Raw genomic sequence first — 23,904 nt, 5'->3', positions numbered from 1 at the left:
TTAGTTAGCTACTGAATAGCCCATCGTGTCGTCTGCTTTGTATAGAATCTCACTTTAACAGTTTTGTTAACTGTCAACATCAAGTATTACGTCGCTAAAATCTATCGTTTCTCTACAAGTTGACAACAAATAATAGGAAATAGGTTGAGGTACTTAGTTTGAAAAATGGTCACGGTTTATTTTATAGCTACAAACGCAGGAATGTGCTGTTCACATAAGTGACTTGAGAAAGAAGAATCGACTACCAGTTGGAAATTGTCTGGAAAACGTATAGGAAACATCTAGATACCACATTCAAAACTTGTTTTTCTCACGAATAATATCTTATTCATCAACGATGCATCTGCTTGTGTCTGCGTATTACTTGCTTTTTCTAATGATTACACCTCACCAGTGTTCTTCACCAGTCGTCAAACTTTGTGGTTTATTCTCCATTCATTTTCGTATCGTGACGACAGATACTAGTCTTACTCGAGGTCCAGTTGAAGAGAGTTGTTCTAGTGTCCTTCTAAGGTCGTATTTACGCGCCCAGGTGATGAAATTTGCTATCGAAGAGATCAATGGAAATCGCTTCTTTCTTCGCAACACTACAATTGTATATGAGATTCTCGATATATGCAATCGTAACAGCGTAGCATTAAAATCAACTATGGCCTGTTTAGGTCTTTCGAACAGCGATGAATATACTTTACATTCACCAGGTCTTGGTACAAGTATTGTTGATAAGCAATCTCCCTTAATAATTGGTCCAGATTCATCCGAACCAGCTATGATTGTAAGTGATTTCTTACAAATATTTGGTGTGCCTCTCATCAGTTACTCTGCTACTAGCGCCTTACTAAGCAAACGTGATCGTTATAGAACGTTCTTTAGAAGCATTCCTGATGATGGGTTTCAAGCTGTTGTTATTGCGGATATTGTTGCTCATTACGGCTGGGATTGGGTAGGAGTTGTTGCGGTAGACAATAGCTATGGACGATCTGCACTTAGTGATTTTATCGATGAAGCGGCAAAGCGAGGTATTTGTATTGCCTTTCAAGTAAGGGTACAAGAAAACATTGAAGAAGAAGATATTTCAAGACTCTTTGAATCGCTACAAAACCATCCAGAATTGGAGATATTAGTAGCTTTTACTTATACGCAGACGTTACTTCCTTTTCTGGAAAGAGCTGATACACCAGATTTCACACTAGATCATGGTAAGCATGTTTACACTAATTTTCTGGTAGATTTATAGGCAAGATCGCATACCGTATCCAACTCATATATCAGTCACAAGAATGTATACAAACATTCCAAACATTCCCGTTGAAATGTCTGATTATTATAAACGTTATAAAAATATTTAATAACATTTAATAATTAATTTCAAATAACAAAACGTTAGCATGGACTCTTTGAAACGTTTGCCGGTTTTGCAAATATTTCACAAAAACTGTTTGTCAACATTATAAAAAGCTTAAAATATTTGATACAAAACCTAGTGTAAAACCTGTCATTTTATTTTTTAAAGTGTTTTGGAAAATTTTGAAAATAAGTACTTTATAAAAGTTTTAAAGGGACATTTCTTGATCCATAGCCGCATACCCTACTTTTCTCAAAAGAGTTGAGATTTTTATTCCGGGAACCGAAAACCTCTGGCTGTAGAATATCTGTGTGCAAGAAAAATCTTACAGGTTCATTCGCTTGGCAAAAATGTCCTAAAATTTGCATTTATGCTCTTTTGTTTTGATTTATTTCTTCTTTATCCTGGGACACTCAATCAGTTGAAAACACAATTAATCATCTGTTCTTTCATGAGGCCCTGTTCTATTAACAGAAAAAAATTAATAAGCTTTTGTTGTATCTAGTTTTAGATATCTGCTTAAACATATATATCATAAAAAGGGGATCATAGAATCACAAAATAAATCTTTAAAAACATACTTACATTTGTTAGGTTTAGAAGTAATGCTGCTTGTATTACAAATCTACTTTATGATATTTGTGCACCCTTACATAATTATGCATTCTTACATCACACTCTAAGCCTCGAGTAACGTTTGTCAAATAAAATTCATCTTATTACAATCAAAACAATCTAAAAAACCTAAAAATAGGTAAAAGTACTAGGGGTCAGATACCATTTTGTCATAATGCATTGCACCTTATACACGTTTATTATTGTTTGCCTTTGTCAAAGGATGGTGTTGTCCTATAAAGGTGCTTCAAATAAATGTGATGACATGTAATGTTTGTTAATGAGAAAGATAATCAAATTCTTTCATGAAACACAATTTTGAGACAATCAGTGCAACTTGATGTCAAATTACCAACTTTATATATATGATGATTCATTAGAGAATGAATTTGGAGAAAACCTTCTGATAATTACAAACACTCGCTGAGCAGCAAGACCTTCCCTCTAAGCTTTTAATCCGATAAGCTGATTATCTATTTGTTTTCATGAATTGGAAGACATTCTTTGGTGTATTACTGAACTCAATCATCTGAAATTACTGGAGCGTGAACCTCCCAGGCTGGTGGCTCAGCATAGTATTTTATTATCAGAAGGTTTTCTCCAAATTCATTTCCTAATGTATAGCAAACCATTACGCTTTACTGGTCTCAATGGAAAGATGTCTTAGCTAGCAATGAAACATGTAAAAAGGTGTTTGATTACATTATGACAATAGCGTATTCCTTCTTTACTATCTGGAAATCTCCGTGTAATGTTTTATGCTAACTACAGACCATCTCTCCATCGAGGCCGCTGGCTTGCTTCGTATGTAATGAAATTAGAATTAAAGCATTTTATATTTGATGACAATGGACGAGGTAATCGCTTTTTGTTGCTTGGAAAATTCAAAATTCCTTCTAATTAGTTTGAAACCTCTGGGACTACCTGCTTCTTCTATCACTTGTAAGGAAATAGTTTTACGATTTCCCCCCAAAAGGGATGCAACAGTAAAGGTATAAAAGATGGAGAAACATTATCATGTTAGCCCTCTTTATGGTCAAAATCAAAAGCATGCTGAATTAAAGTAGACATAAAAATAAGACCCGGATATAAGCCCTAGACCGGTAATATCTGTCTTCTGCACAAGCGTTAGTCTCGGTTCCATCGTGATAAATGAGCACAATCCAGCTTGGAACAGAGTCTAGCGGCATGTACGCAAGTATGAATGCCCGTATGAACGCACGTACCGCGCATGACGTACATTACAATCTTTCTTACATCTCTGATAATGGTCTACTTCTCATTCGTTTGTCTAGTAGTAGTAAGTACGGCAAGAACAGATCCACGTATCAGCAAGAATACCTTCAAAATGACACAAATACACTGAATACTGCTCTAAGTTGCTACTGACTCACCTAAAAAGTTTAATTTGATTTATATCAATTTTTCCTTAATATGTATCAACAATCCCTGTCAATGCAATTGATTAATGGTGATAATACATCTTGGGAAGCTCTGTAAACCAGAATAGTGTAGAAGAATACATCTTGTATTTATTAACACTATAGATACATAATAAAAAGGACTGGTCCAAAACCGTCCAATGATTGAACGCTTTCGGCATAGTAGATTCCAGTGGTCTCCAATTATATTCACCCCTGTCGGGGCTCACAATCCTCGGGAAAGTAAAGACACTTTATCTCTGATAATAGTCTACTTCTCATGACAAGAACGGAGAACGGATCCGCGCATTATCCAACAGCCGATGTAATATAAAACAACACAAATACACTGAATACTACTCTAAATTGCTACTGATTTTACTGAAAAGTTTTATCTACATTATTAATTTTTCCTCAATAGGTATTATTAATCTCTGTCAATGGTACGCGACTGAAATTGATTTAGGGTGATAATGCATCTTGAGAAGCTCTTTAAACCAGATAATAAATTATAATTTCTGAAAGGGAACTTTGAAGTGATATTATACGTGATCAGCATATTTTTCTACATGAGCTAGTATCACTGACATAGTTGTTACTACATGTCAAGGGGATATTGATATCATGCTAAATTTGTTTTAATATTGCATTGATAAGGTTTTTATATCACATCCTGACAGAATGGTACAACTTATTTGCACTCAAGTGCTGCATTCAGTGCAACTTATGAATACTTTTATCTTTAAGAGTTTCTTTAAGAGAACATAATCTATTATATAGAATATTGTGGGAAAATACTTCTTGTATTTATTAACAATAAAGCTGCATGTCTGAGTGGCCGCTGTTTTGCTCGTAAGCGCGTGCGGGTGTACGCCAGCGCTTTCAGCGAGCACTAGATATTTGAAACTAAGCCCAACGAAACTCGCATGACGTCACTGTCACATAAGGGTGAAAAATGGTATATAACTGGTATGTTAAAAGGTGTTTTAACATACGTTCATTGATCACATCAGCAATTTTATTGGTCACAAGCTTAATGTGGTAATATTTCTGTTAGTTATAAAAATATAACTAACAGACAAATTACCACATTAAGCTTGTGTCCAATAAAATTGCTGATGATCAATTAACGACAAGCTTCTAATAAACGTTATAATTGCTTAATTTGTATTTTTGTTTTATTTTCCTGAATATGATTTCCATCAAGTAAGGTTTCATTTTCATTAATATGCGGCAAATTCGGCAAATTGATTTGGGATTTATAATGTTATTATATTGGTATTTTTATAACACACGGAGGAAATATTTACGGAATTGGATTATAATGCAGACTCGCGCCGTGTCAATACATTGCAGAGGCCCATGGGACCCAACTTTACAAGATGATCAACTACGTGAGAATGAAACATGGTCGTATTTGAATTACTGATAAGGATTACGAGGGATCTCTCCAAAGCGCTGTTCTCAAACCTGCTGCAGGGGAAAGAAACACCAATTTGGCTGAAATGACGCTTCGTTTAACCTCTACAGATTTGTACATATAATATAACGCCATTTCATATATGGTGTAGTTTTCTGTCACTCTCCTGAAAAAGCAACTTTTGAGTGAGGATTCTTAGAACCTCAAAATGACCACAGGCATTCATGCTAGTTTATGTTGTTCTCTGTCTGTGATAGTAGATTCCGTATGAGATGTTACCGTGTAGTTATAATTTGATTGAATTGTTAAATTACTTTAAAGATACTTTTATTTATTTAGATTCATAATTGAGCGTAATGTCGTCACTAAGCGTAATGTCGTCACTATTACGTCTTTTGCATAAATATTTTGAAGCGATTGTCGTGTGAGAATATCCTTTCTTATTGCCATCTATTATTATTATAATTTATATCATTTTCTTACATTATTATTAATAATATAAGAAATACGCTTTTTTGTTCTCATTAATTAAAATGTTTTATCGCCCTAATTATCTATAGTTATGTTTTGTGAAAGATACAGAGTCTATCCTTAGCGCTCCTTTTAGCTACCTCCTTGTAGGGTTGTCTATTAACTTACGAGGGTAGGTTTCTTATTATCTATAGTTTGCTAAAAATCCGGTCCAGCCTAGTCCAGTTTTATATTAAATAGCCAGAATTGCACAGTTTTGTGAAGCCGCACTCACATTATGACGTCATAGCGCTGGAGAAAGGTATTTAAAAACTGGAACTAGTATAGCTCAGCTACAGAAAAACTGATATTTTATCCAATTATGCGCACTGATGTTACACATGAAAGTAGACTTAGTTGTCTTTCATAGACTCCTAGACAGTGAGAACCAAATAGAGCAGACGTAAGTAAGTTTAATAGTAGCCGTGCATAAAATATTGTATGATGCACGGGAGTGCACTCCGCGAAGTACGCGCAGTGATTTCGGACGCGATCATTTGTCTTGCGGCTGGATGCATTTATATCTGCTTATATTTACCAACATTTTAAGTGACAAATTTGTCATATAAATAGTAAAAATCACGGTATTTTTTCTCGTGTATAAAATAACTTAATAAATGCGTATCACTTGTTGCTCGAGAAAGTGTATAAAATAATGCACTTGTACTGAGATGTTGATGCGTCTAATGTGCTCCCACCTTCGGGGCTCGTGCATTATACGCATCAGTATCTCAGTACAATTTCATTTCCAAAAAGTGATACGCATTTACTAACCTATAACTAACAAACACCACCGAATAATTTGATGATGCTGTTATGGAAATATCAATAAAAAACGGTTTTCCAAACACCCTTCAGGAAAAAGGGTTCTAAAATCGGTCCATTATATGGGAACCCTCAACGTTTCTGTAACGAATCAAAAAGATTCTATAAGGGTCAAAACAAATTTTACTGGCTGGTCGCTTAGTGTCATTCTGCCTTTTATAATGTATTTTATTATGTTGCCCTACTTGAAAAAATCTCTCAGGAAAAGGATTACGCTAATGTAAAAAAAGAAAGAAAAACATACATACAAAAAACACGGCTCTTAAACTTGACACCATGTTCTATAATTTAGCTTCAATTAGTTCCATTTGTTCTATATACAAAATATATTTTCAACTAGAGTCAATAGAATCTATGTACAAGCCGCAGGCCAGGAAATAACTTTAATGGGGTCAAAACCACCATAGATGCCTCCTACTTTTTATGCTCGGAATTTCTGCAAAATTTGAGCTCAATCGGACCATTTTGAAAATCTGACCTTTGTAACGAGTCGTTAATGACTCCAGGCCAAACCACCTTTTTCCCAAATTCACTTCAAAATGCACAACAAAACACACTGCTTGATTAAGTTAACAATATCTAAGTCTTTAATCAAAAGTAAAATGTGATTTATAATGATCTGACATAAATATAGATACATGCAATCAATTACATCTATTATGAATGTTTGATAATGTTACTTAACCAGTAGCCTTCTTGTTGTTGTTAATTGGAAAGTCTCTATTTCTCAATGTATTTCCTGTTTGACTTGTCCCGCGAAGATCACTGTTCAGCGAAGTCACTGTTCAGCGAAGTCCACTGAAGACTTTCATATCCTTTGCATAAAATCCTTGCACAGTTGACTTATCTCCAAAATGATGCTATGTTCACCTTCCATACAATTTCTAATGGAAAACAGGCCTGCATTCAGCAGTTGTCCCCCTGTTTCCACCTATATTAACAGATGTGTTGTTTCATAAACCAAACTTCAGCAAGTCGACAGAAGAATATATTCCTTTCTTGGAAGAGGTACGCACTTTGACGTATTCTAGATCTTCTCCGATATCACTGGCTAGTAGTTCCTTGACTATATAAATTATTGGGGTTTGTAATGACCCCAAATGACCTTTGACCCCAATTATGCGTCATTATAGTAAAGGCTTGTTTATAACAATACACATATGCAAGTGGTGTCAATATGCAAGGTTGCAAATTGAGATATGATTTTTCAAGGAATTTTGACATTTCAAGCCATTACGAGGTCAAAGGTCAGGTAATGGTCAAACTGTATACACCTTGAATACCCATGATTTAAAACATAGATGAAAATAAATTATATATGAAAATGTGCTGGTAAGGGGACTGTAAATATAATACAAATACTTTTAATCAGTTGTAGAAACCTTTTAAGGCTTTCTATATTTTCTGTAGCTGACAGCTTCAATGATAACAAATCATAGTGCTGTATTTATTCAGAAGTGGCAAATTATAATGTTATAATAACTGTCTGCATAATACATGTACGATATTATGCCCTTCCCATCCTCCTATCAGGGGCACGAAGTGACAAAAGCTACATGCTGTAATGACCAAAGCCTTGTCAAGCGTCCAATCGCAGCTTTTAATATAAAAATGCAATCGTATTTTTGTACTGCTTCAAGGTTTGAATTATATATGACATTTACATTGCGAGAGGCATTCCCGCAACGACTGTAAAATATTGAAAGCATTGAGCTCGAACCAAATCAAATATAGTTTAGGGCACTTTCTCATTTCAAAGGGAGCATTTATGTTTTATTTAGTTTGGAATTGATTGTAGAAAGGGTGTTGATATCAGTCCCCTCATATCCACATGTTATAAGGTTATAGACCCTCATGTCTCAAATGTTCAGAGGCCGCAAAATCGTAATATTACTAAATTTATTATGTCTGAATGTTATGAACAATAGATGACTTTTAGGTCCGTCGTTCATTCTAATGTGATAGGGGCTACAAATGTGGGAATATGCTATACATGTATCATGTGTGTATGACAAGTGTTGTAACATCACCTCCAACCAACGGCACATACATACGATATTTCATGACAATCCCAATCGGGATGTATGTGTTGACACAATATTTATGCACGGCTAGTAATTTACTAACGTTTGCTCTGATTGGTTCTCATTATCCATAGTGTTTGAAACATAATATAAACGATGGATTACTTAAGCGATAATACTCGTACATGTATGTATCAGATTGTGTGCTGAAAGTAACACCAAAATCAAACCTCGAGGCTCGAGTATCCACCGCAGATTTAGGCTGTTATTCCAACGTCAGTAAAGTCGATATCCAGCAAGAATAAATGATCTAGATTTTGCTGACGACATTGATTTGCTTGAGCACAGGCACCGGAACAACATGCGCAGTCTAGGTCTCATTATCATCGTACCAAAAACTGAGGACATATCTGGGATCAATAATGGCCTCTAGTACATGTACCCGCAACATAACCAGGCGGACTGCTTTTTGGAAGTTTTGAGGCATTTTTGGAAGAAGCACATGAATTTCACTCGCAACCCCGGCTCGCAACCAAAATCAGGCTTTTCAACATCACCTGTGTAAGTAATATCTGCCGACATGAAAAATAAGACAATGCACACACTATCAAGCACCTTGCTGCGGGCCATTGCCTAGATCTATATGACTGACACCAGTCTCTCTCTCTCATCAACCTAGTAGTAGTAATGCAGCCTCTGACACATCCTGAGGATGTCAGTGGAGGAGCCGTGCAGAACATAATGCTCTTTATGTTCCATCGCAAGGCAAAAGGAGATCAGGGTGACAAAGGACAAACTATTTGACTTACGTACACACAGATGTAGATTAGATGTAGATGTTTGATTTAAATAAAAATATGTTATTATTAATCATGATGAACGCATTCTGGTGGAACTCAAAATTATACTGATGTGTATTATAATTAATAGTAAAATGGTCATAAAGAGTTTATATAATTAGTGACAGTAAAAGTAAGTGTATACTTATGTTATTGAGTATAACATATCTTGCATACTGGCTCACTTTAATACTGAACAATACTGATTTTGGAATCTACCAGTTTATTCACGAAAGCCTGAGTGAAAAATCTTGGGAAGCTAACAAACAGAGGGAGTACGGTGACTGAAAAGATCAGATGTGAAAATCTATCAATTGCACACAAATTAATACAAATCAGAGTTTTATGCTTAAATGTAATAGCCAGAGTATGGGCAAGTGGACTACGGAGAAGTCTAACACAGATGCTGTCGGGGGGGGGTGGAGGAAAGGGGACTAGATGATATTGCCTTAATATTTATGGATTGCGGTGCTTGGAGAAAATTTGTAGTCTGCAATGAAATGAAATGAATTGAAATGAAATGAATTCTATGGTATTGATCTTGAGTACAAGCCATATAGAATTTGTTCGATGCACGTAATTCAAATAACACTTATTTTTATTGTCGATTGCTACATAGTGTAATTACAAAATTTAGCATGTTTGCCAATGTTTTTATTAACATGGAAATTCAATTCCCTGCTGGTTTATGTTGTTCTCTGTCTGTCATATTCTATGTATAATATCTCAAACTGTATTCTGCTTTGACAAAACATTTCGTGCATTGCATATAAATTTGTTCATTTTGAAACACAAACACAAATAACATTTTGTTGATCAACTACACTGTAAACCTATTCTTATTTATACCCAAGTGTAACATACCAGTTCATTGCGTGTGATATTTAGGATATCATCAACCACTGACTTTTTTAAACATCTTTACAGCTATTATGTGTGATATATTCACATAGAAATATGCAAAATAATGCATAGAAATTAGGTACAAGGAAACACCTAGCATCATTATGTAAAACAGGGTATATAGATATTTTTGTCTAGGTTTTAAAAATTATTTAAAAACATATTTGGGCCAAGAATTATTTTGTTACGTTTAAGGGGGTAAATTTGTGACTATTTTTGCATTTTTCTCAAAAACTAATAACACAGCAGTAACAAAAGTTATGTATATTATTGGGACAAGGAATCCAATTACTACACTGAAATTTCATTGACTCAAGACAAGCGGTTCAGTATAAATATGATAGGAAATGAGGTACACCCTAGCGGTACCTTATTTCTTACCATAAATAACGAACCGCTTGTCTTGGGTCACTGAAATTCCAGTGTAGTAATTGAATTCCTTGCCCCTATAATATACATAACTTTTGTTACCACTGTGTTATTATTTTTTGAGAAAAATGCAAAAATAGACACAAATTTATCGAGAGGTGTAGTACCCCCTTAACAAAACAGAAGTGGACCAAAAGACCGTGTTTTGGGGGCTCATTTTTGATTTTTGACCAACCTTAACATCATGGCTCATGCTTTTAATTCTTTTTAATCTTGTGTATATCATGTCCATTACACCTTTTCTTTTATTTTATAATTTTACGATTTTTTTTATGAACATTTTTTCTTTATTTTTCATGTTCCAAAGAGAGGTATACAAGTTTATATCATTATAGCGCCCTCTATAGTTTGATCTATTGTTCCGGGCGTACAATTGGAGTGAACCGTCTCGATTTCAATCCTTGCCTATCAACAATTCTCGGCCTTGTAAAATTTCGCTAAAAGTGGAACTACAGATATACTATTTTTTCACGATTTCTTTGGAAATACATAGATTTGGAGCGTCAAACTTAAGGATGGTAATGAGAAAAAAATATGATCTATTATATGATACTAGAAACTCATTAACAATGAGAAAAATCGGGGGATGAGGCTGTCGATTGGGTTACGGACTTTTAAATGATAAAATAAACATCATTTTGGGTTTATGCAAATCAGGCACTGTTCCACTTTTTGGATTTTAATGGACTTCTGATGCTGAAATGAGTGGTGATTAAATGGATTCCGTTGTAATTAATGTAATTAATGTTTTAGTGGTGAATATATAATTATATAATTTATTGAGGGTAACTTGGTATCTGCAATGCCAAAATAATACAACCAGTTTAAATTATAATGCAGGATTTTTCTGAATATCAGAGCCTCTTAAAAGCTTTTTATATTTATTTTTACATCTGTTGGTTAAAAAGTTAAATAGAGGCATTCATGCAAATTATTATTTCATATTTCGAATTTGTTCGAGGCACGTCATTCAAATAACACTTGTTTTTTATTGTCGATTGCTACATAGTGTAATCCCAATTTTGACAGTTTGTGCATTTACAAAAGTTAGCATGTTTTCCAATATTTTTATTAACATGGAAATTCAATTCCCTGCTGGTTTATGTTGTTCTCTGTCTGTCATATTCTATGTATAATATCTCAAACTGTATTCTGCTTTGACAAAACATTTCGTGCATTGCATATAAATTTGTTCATTTTGAAACACAAACACAAATAACATTTTGCTGATAACAACTACACTGTAAACTTATTCTTATTTATACCCAAGTGTAACATACCAGTTCATATTTAGGATATCATCAACCACTGACTTTTTTAACGTTAACATCTTTACAGCTATTATGTGTGATATATTCACATATAAATATGCCAAATAATGCATAGAAATTAGGTACAAGGAAACAATTAGCATCATTATATCTTTTTAATCTTGTATTTATCATGTCCATTACACCTTTTTCTTTTATTTTATGATTTTACGATTTTTTTTATGAACAAAAATTTATATTCTTTATTCATTTCTTAACTAATTCTTTAGTGGGGCGTATACGCTGTTATAGTTTTCATGTTCCTCGTACCATGCTTTACAAGTGTATATCATTATTGCGCCCTCTATAGTTTGATCTATTGTTCCGGGCGTACTGGTATTGGAGTGAACCGTCTCGATTTCATTCCTTTTCCCTATCCACAATTCTCGGGCTTGTAAAATTTCGCTAAAAGTGGTAACCACAGATGGACTGTTTTTTCACGATTTCTTTGGAAATACATTGATTTGGAGCGCCAAAGTTTTGAATGGTAATGAGAAAAAAATATGATCTATTGTGTGATACTAGAAACTCATTAACAATGAGATAAATCGGGGGGTGAGGCTGTCGATTGGGTTCCGGACCTTTAAAGGAATAAAGGTACTAATAATGATGCAGAATTATGTACACATTAGTATGAATCAAATAATGTAAACCCAACCCAAGTGTATTGTATTTTAAATGCCGTATACAAAGTGTTAATATTTGGAACTTTTCAAACGTGATTGATGATATTCATGATATTTTGTTAATGTTTAAAAGATGCAGGTGGTATACGCGACGTAAGGTTGTAGATTACTGATGGCGATCGTATTAGTCTTAAGCATGTCTGGTACTGGAACAACAACATTAGTTACCTGGTTAGATATGATAAATGTCTCATTTGAATTTACAATCATAACATTATCAATATCAAAAGACTGACACAAATTATTGACGTAAAGGACATATCGTCGGTCACATCACATACTGCTCTATGCAAGAACTTTTTTGGTGAAAATTGGTGTGTAGCAATATTTTTTGAGCTCTTCAAATCCACCAAATTACATACCTCAATTCTTTCTAATACAGTCATAACATAAAGATATTTACATACCGTAAACACACGATAGTTATCATATGTGCTTACTATCGAGCGTTTTTAAAATATGCAAACATGAAGTGCCGCATCCATAAAAGTGTAAAGGGTATTGAGCAGATCATCGATACACATAGTTATATACGAGCACACAAACCTGCAAAAGTGTGTTGGTAAAGCGCCGGACTTTGGTACAATGTAATGTTTTCAAAAGCGCTCGATAGTAAGCACATTTGCTAACTATCGAGTTTTTACGGTATTAAAGACAAACATAGCGAGACTGTAGCATAATATGCAGCGTTTTAAAAAATCGTTTCACATACATAGCTATAAGTTTAACACCATATTAAACAATTTCACTTGAAAGATGGACATGTCAATTTCACCAAATGGAAACTTCCAAGTCTCTTCTTTAAATAAATGTTGAGAAAATTCTATTGTGAAATAAGTAAGTGTGAAACCAAACCTAACGGCAGAATTTTCAATCGTGATTTTCTCAAAAAACGTGTTGCGTCGAATGGAACAGTATGTGATGCGATCGACAATATCTTTTCTTTTCCACCACGTGACAGCTGACACTTAATTTAAGTTGTTTACCTCATAGGTCAAATGATAAAATAAACATCATTTTGAGTTTATGCAAATCAGGCACTGTTCCACTACTTGGATTTTAATGGATTTCTGATGTGTTATTTAATATACTTGTCTGAAATGAGTGGTGATTAAATGGATTCTGTTGTAATTAGTGCTGGATATATAATTTATTGAAGGTAATTTGATATCTGCAATGCCAAAATAATACCAACCGGTCTAAATTACTGCAGGATTTTTCTGAATATCAGAGCCTCTTTAAAGCTTTTTATATTTATTTTTACATCTGTTGGTTAAAAAGTACTTCAATACTTTTCAAACAGGAATGGAAAAACGACATAAGAGGCATGGAGGCATTCATGCAAATTATCATTTCTCTTAAAGCACAAAATAAAAATGAATTGAAGCGATCAGTTATTATTTGTCTCTATAGCTACATATTGTAGTTAGGCTACAATGTGAATTTTCACTGTTACTCATTTGGCAAAGCAAGGAACAGTATAAAATGACAAATTTGAAAAGATGTTGTAATTTTGCAGGCGACACAAAAACCGCCTAACAGGTTCAGAATCGTTTTATATCTGTGTAGAAGATATTAGACCAGAGGAGGTTTCACCAAGTCACACAATGCAGACACCAAGGGACACAGGCTGTATTAAAAGGATTGGCACATAACAATATTTGGTGTTTATTGACAAGTGATTCTTCATTGGATCCTCTTAAAATTTGAAATGCGTGATGCCATTTTGATCATCTTCTTTGACCAGTTTATGTTGCAAATATATTTCTCTATCTGAGTACAAATACCTTATTATTTAGTTTAAGATCAGTTTTATTTGAACATTTGCTCAATCTTGTGAATACGAGTATATTATCATGATATCATCAGTATTAATATTTATATTTATATTTACCTAATGTTACATCCCTCTTGCATTTTACGTTTTCTATAGCGCTTTGTTTCTTCATTTAAAAAGCGCTCTCTAAGTCTGTGCATTATTATTATTATTTATTATAATAATCTATTAGGTGTATCCATTATCGACGACGGATTGAAATATCTTCTATTCAGTGAAACAAATAACGCGTATTTAAAGCCATATTATAACATTTTCAAACAAAATAGATTAGCATTTCTTTGCCATAAAATGTTAGCCGAAAAACTACGGCAAAGCAAACAAAACTGGAATTTACTACCAGCGCACATGTCGCCAATACGTACCACTCCTTCGGTCATGTTGTGGTACGACCCTTTGTTGTGTATATCAACGTCCCGCACGCCGTGTACGTACTGTGTGTTATAAACATCGTGCATGCGCTCGACTAATAATTCCATCGTAATAATAAAGCGCCGGTTCCGGCGTTTTATTCAAAATCTCGGATTTTGACAAATCTACAGCACCTAGAGTCTTGATTTTTGCAGGGTATATTGGTTTAATAAAGAACAATTTAATCGTGTAAAAAGGAATTTTAAAAATTCAGTGAGGGCGTCTTCCTCAGCAAATGTTATAATATGGCTTTAAGAGAGTTTCAATAATTTGCTACCGGGTGGATTCTGGTGGAGTTCTTGGCAAGTAACAAAGGAGGAATGCAAATAAGACTTTACAGGTTGAAAGAGAGACAAACAATTATGGGATTTTTGTTATCTTCATATTACATGCAAAAAAATTAAAAAAACTTAAAAAACCGACACCAGTACTTGGTGTAATTTCAACCATGAATTTCACTGTTTTCGTAGCGAATCAAGACCCGAAAATGCCATTGACAATACATGGTACCATGCGTTCATCACTTACATTTACAGAAGGCTGTGTGCTATCAATAATATTACAGTCCATTCATAAAAATATCAAGCTCACTCGATAGTATGAACCATCACGATATTTGAGCCAAATTTTGACATCATTCGGGTATTTTTCCTGTATGTACCATGCAATATTCATAAATATTGGTCGGAAACCACCACTTTATGCAAATTGATCATGCATGACTCATGGCCAATTGACGCAATTTGCCTTCTGCTCGGCTGATCGATATTGCATAGCATGTACACATTCAACAAAGGATTTGAACCGGTGTCCTTCACCGTAATCAGTAGCTCAGTACAGTTCATTCAATGAAATGTTGTCATCAACCTATTTGATGGTAGTGCATTTGTTATGTGTGTGAGACGAACTGTCGCGGTAGATTGCAATCATGCTTTTGTTGAATGCATTTGAGTTGTCCGCAACATTTACGTTATGATATGTCATGTGCACATCCTTTATAGCCGTGCATGCGCAGGTCATTGTGCACATTCTCATTTACATGATCATCCTCTTGTGGCAGTGCCTCATTTCAAATATTGAGTTTTAGTTTTGGTTTTGGTTTTGGTCACGTGGTTTTCTATTGTCCTGCCTAACCACTTGAATCACAAGATATCGAACTCATTGTTTCTACCTTTTGTTTAAAACTAAACATTTGTGACAGGTAGTTTCGGTTTTGGTTTCAGTTTCTTATAAGTGGTGTGACGAATAAAATTACAGGATTTTCGAGTTACCTGATCTAAGTATGCAAAAGAAATGTTTAAATTTCGCAGTGCAATATTCACGAGCAGAGAAGTCGAACAAAGCAGTCTACATTTGAAAGCATTGATTTAGTTTGAAAGCATTGACTTGAGACTACGAAATAGCCTAAGCTGATTTCACTGTGAAAATATATAGACCATCGAAATATTTGCATTCGACATTACAAAAGGGGCCCCTATTGTAATTGTATAGGTGCTATAAACAAAATCGATTCATGTCCTAAAGCAGTATACAGACTTTTTATTGTACGTACAATATTGTATGTACAATATGTAAGTTATTTAATCTATTGCCATTCTATTTCCAGCACTGTTTAAGTTTTAACGAATGTTTGATGACGTAAAATCGATAATATATTTCTGCTAGATATTGTATGCAACATATTATCGATTTTTCGTCATCAAACATTCGTTAGAACTTAAACATTACTGGAAATAGACTGGCAATAGATTGAATAACGTACATATTGTACATACAATATTGTACGTACAATACTCGGAGTCTGAAGCCCGCTTTAATCCCATGTACCAGAATCGATGGAAGGCCACTATATGACCTCTAATAACCTAATGACTTTTACTGAAGCAATTTTTACTGCAAAAAGTAGAAGATAGAGGGGAGAAGAGATTGTGTGATGTGTGTGGGGGGTGTGGGGGGAGGGGTTGGAGGGCAAGGGGATATGGGCCGGAGAGAGAGAAACATATGAGAGAGAGCATTGGAAGTGAAAGAGAAGGGGAGGAGAGCTCGAGATGAAGATATCGAATGTAGGGGAGGAGGAGGGGAAAGGGGTAATTTAGGGAAGATGTGGTTATATAGGGAGGGAGCCCCTCTTAAAGAGGTATGGGTTGTGCTTCCGGGGATAATAAACTAATTCATAATCAAATCATCTCCATGCATCGTTTATGTTTCATACAAACAAACAAATCCCCCACCCCACCCCAGCCTTCAATATACGCGCATTTATATGATTTCTAGGCCTAGAACTCGTGAGTGTAATATGCCACCTACCGTCGACAGAGAGCATCAACTGTCGTCCGCGGGATAGATTTCCGATATCAATCATGATAATAATTATGTTAGCACAATAGGCTATTGTATACTTCTGGTTACATACCCTATACTGTGTCCTCCCAGCATAATAGTGTTATGATTGCAGACCAGATCAGCTCTACTTTTTAATCCCTTGATTTTTGGTTTCTGAACAAAAGAGAAACCAAAACTATATATTTGAAATGAGGGAGTATATGCCGTTCTCATGAATATTTGGCAAACAGGCCAACGGTGCTCCAATTGTATTGGCTGTGAACGGCGATATGTAAATTGGGTGATGATGTCACAGCTTATTATAGTTTGTCACTCGGTCTGTGGTAAATTGTTGTCATGGCTCTAATTGAATATTGAATAGAATTGTGCCAGTGAATACCCTCTATTAACGGGTAAGAAAACATTGAAGGTTTTTTCAGAGCCACCAAGTGTCTATAAAAGAGACAGAAAGGTTTTTCGAACCGCAGAATGAACGGCTCTTTTCAGAGCCACCAAAAAGAACGATATGATTGGTATTATCTTTTTTGCTTATATATTCACAGTTTTGAATATTATAAACCAAAAAGTATGACTTTGGTTATGTATAGCTATTTATTTTCTGAAACCAAGTTCAGCTTTCACTATATAGGCTGTTAGTATATAATTAAGAATTTCTCAGCGGAAGGTTAAAGTTTTATGATCAGGTTATTACTTAAAGCAGGTACCCTCTATGCCCTTCGCCTTTTTATAATTTTGTTGGAATTTTATTTTTAACAAAGGATGTTAGTGGTAGAGAGTCTCGGATGCGTCAGGTTGAGGAAAAAACATGTTGAATTTGAGGTTAACAGATTTCCGGCTTTATCTTTGAGATACGATGATTTCGTTCATTATTAACCAAACATTGTCTGCCGTTTGCGCGAATAAGATAAATCGATGTAGTCCAATTGGTAAACAAGATTTGAGCATGATTTGAGGCACTATTCAGGTTTCATTTAATAAACATCATACAATTAGCTATAGTACTTGGACGAATATTCAATTTTCACCATACTTTTCCAACTGTGATTGAATAATAACCAATCTCAGAAAATATAATGTATATAACGAAGATTATACATATAGCTATTGTGATGTTTGTGATATGCCCTGAGTAATTTAATTTGATGATTTATCTTTGTTTACAATTAAAATCTATTTCATGAGACATTTTAGGGATTCCCCTTTCTTGCATCAACTTGATCAAAAACAAATTGAATCATTTCTAATTTTGGATCATATGGGAATTCCCCTGAGATTGTAAAGTGAAGATGACATCGTATGAGACTTCCTTCAGGAAGTGATGTCATGTGAAAGGTTAATGTTATAATTAAGACTTAAGACTTAAGAGAATGTAAACATAATTCTCCACAGTTTATAGTGTTGATCTGGGCTAGCTAGCTAATATGCTTACAGTCCAATTCCTTCAAAGAAAGGAAATTCAGCATCGAAGTGGTTACGTAATTCTCTTGGTTACCGGATCACGCTACTTTGGTATGCCTTCGAGTGCCATATACTTTATGTGGTGATCATTTCGATCGTGGTTCATTACTCTAGCGCGTGATCCCGTTGACATAGTAACATTACGTAACTTCGATACTGAATTGCGAACCAGAAATATTTTATGTAGTCAAAGTACTACTGCTTGCCAGTGTTGTCGGAGAAGATCTAGAATACGTCAAAGAACGTACTTCTTCCAAGAAAGGAATATATATTCTTCTGTTGACTTGCTGAAGTCTGGTTTATGCATAGATTATCTAAATATTATGATCCATGGTTTTTGATCCAACACAACTGTCAATATAAGTGGGGACAACTGCATCGCAGTCCTGCTTACTAGAGATATTGTGTGAAAGGTGGAAATAGCACCAGGTTTGGAGAAAGCAGCGCAAGGAGTTATAGAGAAAGCGGCGCAAGGAGTTAATGTTTGGAGAAAGCAGCACCATTTTTGTGTGAGGATTTTATACGCAAGGATATGCAAAATGTACAAAGGACTTCGCTGATTTCGCAGGACAAGTGATTTACATCAGCCGTCCAGAACATTGCAAGAACTTTATGATCACTAACAAGAAGACTGTTGGCTAAGTACTGATTAATTTAAAACTGTAATTGTGTGATTATATTGTGTATGTAATTGTTGTTATGTACCAATCATATTTAACTTTCAATTAAAGACTTAGATTTTGTTAGCTTAATCAAACAGTGTATTTGTGTTGTGCATTAGTGTGAATTTGGGTAAGAGGTGATTTTGGCCTTGATTCAGTACGACTCGTAACACTATATAAATATCACTGTTTCTTTGGCAAAGCAGGGAACAGTAATATATCAAATGCTTTTTATTAGTCAAGTATGTTTGATGTCCTCAGCAAAATGAAAATACATTCAATTGAATCTTTACGCACTGGAAGTCAGAAGAGTAAGAGGTGATCTGATAGAGTTATTCAAAACCTAGAAGACATCATACCAGAGGAAAATACAAACTAGGGGACACAACTAACTCTATCAAAATGATCGGTACCCACCAGTTTTAGGTGTTTATGGACATGCATGCTTCTTCAATATATAATATTGGGGGATCCTCTTGAAATGCCCAGGATTTTCAAAATGGTATTTGTTACCTTGTTCAAAGAAAAAGGTATTTGTTACCATTTCATTTTTGGAACGTAGCCAATTCTTATATTCTTGTTTAAAGTTCGTGAATGAATCGATATACTGTAGGTTTGCAAATGCTAAGAATGATTAATACTCCCCAGAACCGTTATATCGTCTATAATCTATACGATGTTGTTGATGAGGTTGACGTATTCAGAATATGACATGACATTTAGGATTGTGAGATTTTAGATGGTGATTAACCGTACTCCCCTTTTGAGGTAAAGAAGCTATGCTGACTATATAGACTCTTATTCAATTGCATTGAATTTCGTACTTTACTTACCTTGAATACAATACAAGCCATATCAAATGGTGCAAGCAATACATTTTAGTATGGTTTCTTATGTTTTATTAACATGGGAAATCAATTCGCTACTGTTTAAGCTGTTCTCTGAGAGTCATATTCTCTCTCTATATATATTATCTCAAAATGTAATCTGTTTTAGAGAACATTTCGTGCATTGCATAATGAACTCATTTTGAGGAGAGAAAAAGAACATTTTGCTCATAAAAAATAAACGTAAACCTCTTTTTATGTACCATTTCATTGCGTACGTTAAAGGTTATTGATTCAATAGAGAGTTTGCGAAGTGAAATTTGAAAATTGACTTCAACTGGAACGGCAACTTCAGAAATATCGATTGGATTTCTTGCTCAAATTTACTCCAACGCGAACATATGTTTGATTACTGCACCAACAGCGTCTTGTCGCTGAAACTCGGGACATGTGTATCAATGTGCCTTCAAAGGAAGGGCATGACTTGATGAATTCATCTGTGAGGTTCAATTTGGGCCAAAATGCTCATTTTTGGAGAAAATCCCAAAAAAACGGTTTTTTTGGCCTAAATTTTTTCGTGCAACGTAACAAAGAAATGTTTGGCCAAAATTTTTTTATTATTAATTTTTAAAAACTAGATAAAAATATCTAGGGACCGTTTTTTAATTTTTTTGAATTTTGACCAACTTCACCAAAATTATTTGAAATTTGGGCGAAAATCAGGCTTTTTTATGTTTTTTTTGAAAATTTTGCATTTTTTACCATTTTTGGTGCAAATTTCTCAAAGTTGGTCAAAATTCAAAAAAAATAAAAAAACGCTCCCTAGATATTTTTATCTAGTTTTTAAAAATTAATAAAAAAAAATTTTTGGCCAACCAATTTTTTTGTTACGTTGCTGAAAAAAAATTTGGGCCCAAAACCCCGTTTTTGGAATTTTCTCCAAAATGAGCATTTTTGCCCAAATTGGACCTCACAGATGAATTCAGCAAGTCATTTCCAGTCTAAAAATGTATACTTTTATATTCTTTAGACTAATAATTTAGCAGTTATGAAGCCCGAAAGTTACCATAATTCCAGGGTTAAGACCACCCTTAAGACAACTTATAGACTGCATTATCCTATATTTTCGTGCGTTATCTGGGGTTAAGATGCCTTATCTGGAGATTAGACTGCCTTATCTGGGGGTTACGTCCCGTATCTGGGGTTAAGGCGCCTTATCTGGGGTTAAGGCGCCTTATCTGGGTTTGGATGCCTCAAAAATGTATCTGGGATTTAGACTGCCTTATCTAGGGTTTACATCCCTTATTTAGGTTAAGGCGCCTTATATGGGGCTTAGATCCCTTATCTGGGGTTCACGTCTATTATCTGGGATTAAGGCACCTTATCTGCGGTTTAGACTGCCTTTTTCTGGGGTCTACGTCCCTTATCTTGGGTTACGGCGCCTTATCTGGGGTTTAGTTGCTTATCTGGGGTTCAGACTGCGTTATGCTAATGCTAAGGTTAAGGCATCTTAGCCCCAGGTAAGGAACGTGAACCACTGATAAGGCAGTCTAAACCCCAGATAAGGGACATAAACCCCAGATAAGGCTCCCATTCAAAAGTTACATTTTCGCTCTACCGAATGGGGCCTATCTTGGATTACTGGGCAAACAATATGTCATAACGTCAAACTAATGTCCGATTCAGAATCCATGGGGGACTTACCCAAAAAAGTGTCTTTGTACATGATTTTAGGTGCTCTGGCCCCAAACTTATTTTTTCAAGATGGCGCCGGCGGCTGCCATCTTGGATTTCTGGCTAAAATTGATGTGGTAAATGTCAAAGTCATCAAGTTTGGGGACTTCTTCACGGTCGGAGCCGCGAGTTCCAATTATTGGAACTAGGTTGAAAGTACTTCCCAGTAATTTTCAAACACAAATAGACGATACGATTATGCAAGTCATATCTCTCTCAAAGCAAGAACATAAAAATCAATTGAATCCATCAGTTATTATTTGTCCCTTTCTATAGCTACACAAATAATGTTTGTCAAAAGCAATTACTTTATATTGGCTGTTTCTATTAACTCTGAGTAGTACAAGTAGCCATAAGACTTTTAAACGAAATTGCTTAATGTCACTTAATAATACTCATTGATCATTTTATGTCGCAGTATATTTATCTATCGTCTGGGTAATATACCTTATTCGACAGCAAACACAAAACTTTTTATAGAAAACATTTAAATGTCTGGTCATATAAAGGGTATAAAACTTTTTAAAAAAGTTTGGAAAACATTCTAACATAATGTTATAAGTGTTGATAAAATACTTGTGTTTGACAACGTTTTGACCAAAACCAGCTCAATTGTTTATTTTATCTCATTGCATCAATACGAATATAATAACACAAATGACATGAATATGTAATACAATGTGAGATGTGGACATCACTAAACGCACTAGGTGAGCGTAATGAGTGTGATGCGCATCAAAATAACAACAGTAAAAAACAAAACATGACCAACCTTATGTATTATGAAGATTGATTAAGTTAAGGGCTCAGATAGCGACGTTTTCACGTATTTTTAATTTTTGTGGGACCTGAAAGCACATCAGACATATCAAATTGCATTTTGAATACGAGGAATATCCTTCTGATATCAAATAATTTTGATTTTATTGAAATTCGCGATATAATACACATTTGTGATGCGATCAAGCAAAATCAGTCGGAACTCGGAAATATTGATTTTGAGATACAACCAAGCAAAGAGAATATTTCCTTTTGTTTTCTCTTGTTTTGGAAACTCTTTAATTGCTAATATCTTTGGAACTGGTTGTTCAATTTCAGTGGGGTTTTCTGCAAAATCCAGCTTTGTAAATGCTTTTTACTATCCTATAAGAAAGTGAAAAATTTTTATTGCCGAGTTCCGACTGATTTTGCTTGATCGCGTCACATTTTATGATTATTTATCTCTTTCTCTCTCTCTGTTTGGGGCGCGTGCATTAGACGTATCAATACCTCAGTACAAGTGCATTATTTTGTACAATTTAACTCCCAACAAGCTCGGCAACAAGTGATACGCATTTATTAACCTATAATTCTGAAGGACTGCACATCAAGCAGGAAGAAGGCGTTTTTTTCTAGACGTTCTAATGTCTCATATACTTGAGCTCTGATTGAATATTGGATACAAAAGTAGTTTTGGAGTTAATGGTAAGGAAAACATTCACGTAAGTTCCGACGTACTTGCGCATTGAAATTATGTAGCAAATTTAAATATGTGAATACCAGGTGTTTTATTGAATGCCCTGGACCTTCGTTTCTATTTCGAACGTCATTAAATATTTCGTTCAGCATTTGGTATTACGCATTGATATATGTTTCTCGGTTGCGCCATTACTTGGCTAACCAATCAAAGGAAATGATATGCCTACAACAAACCAAAACGAATCCAAAAGACTTTTTGCGCTATAAATGGATAAAAAATGTTAATCAAAGGTATTATAGGAAAATCAGAAATGCATAAAAATGCCCATTGGCTTTGGATCTAAAATTGTCGGTTTGGAAATTATTACTTTGTATATTATAACAAAGTGAGCTTTCAGCATTCTTTTAAGGAATTGGATAGCAACATTTGCGCAGTATTTTTTAATGGGACCTCAGGGCACATCAGACATATCAAATTGCATTCTGAATACGAGAAATGTTCTTCTGATATCAAATAATATATTAATAATTCGAGATATAATATAGATTTTATGGCAAATTATTATTATTATTATTATTATTATTATTATTATTATCATATTTGATATTTTTTAAATATTTTTTGATATTTAACAGTCCTCGAAGTAAATTTTATAAATCTAATGATGTATACTAGGTTAAATACAATGGGAAAATGCCTAATTTCGGGTGGAATTTTTCTCATATTCAGAACTCTCACAGTTCAATGCCACTAATATCAGGTGAAACTATATGATTTAGATGCCAAATTATCAAAAATTCAACATAGGTTGACCTGAGTCTTTTCTTGTTTTAACGCACTGAACCG

The 23,904-nt window shown here is 34.6% G+C and overlaps 1 protein-coding gene across 1 annotated transcript in view; it reads left to right on the top strand.

The window, feature by feature from the left end:
* The first annotated feature begins 292 nt into the window (after positions 1-292).
* LOC140149107 (extracellular calcium-sensing receptor-like) overlaps positions 293-23,904 on the top strand; it is a 70,011-nt gene continuing 46,399 nt past the window's right edge. Inside the window, 1 exon segment of the mRNA XM_072171276.1 lies at positions 293-1,199. Coding sequence (XP_072027377.1) covers positions 338-1,199 — 862 coding nt within the window. The 5' untranslated portion in view covers positions 293-337.

This window comes from Amphiura filiformis, chromosome 3 (assembly GCF_039555335.1).
Source record: "Amphiura filiformis chromosome 3, Afil_fr2py, whole genome shotgun sequence".
In the NCBI taxonomy this organism is placed as follows: domain Eukaryota; kingdom Metazoa; phylum Echinodermata; class Ophiuroidea; order Amphilepidida; family Amphiuridae; genus Amphiura; species Amphiura filiformis.
The sequence above is the reverse complement of the archived record's forward strand: the minus strand, read 5'-3'. Positions and strand labels throughout refer to the sequence as shown.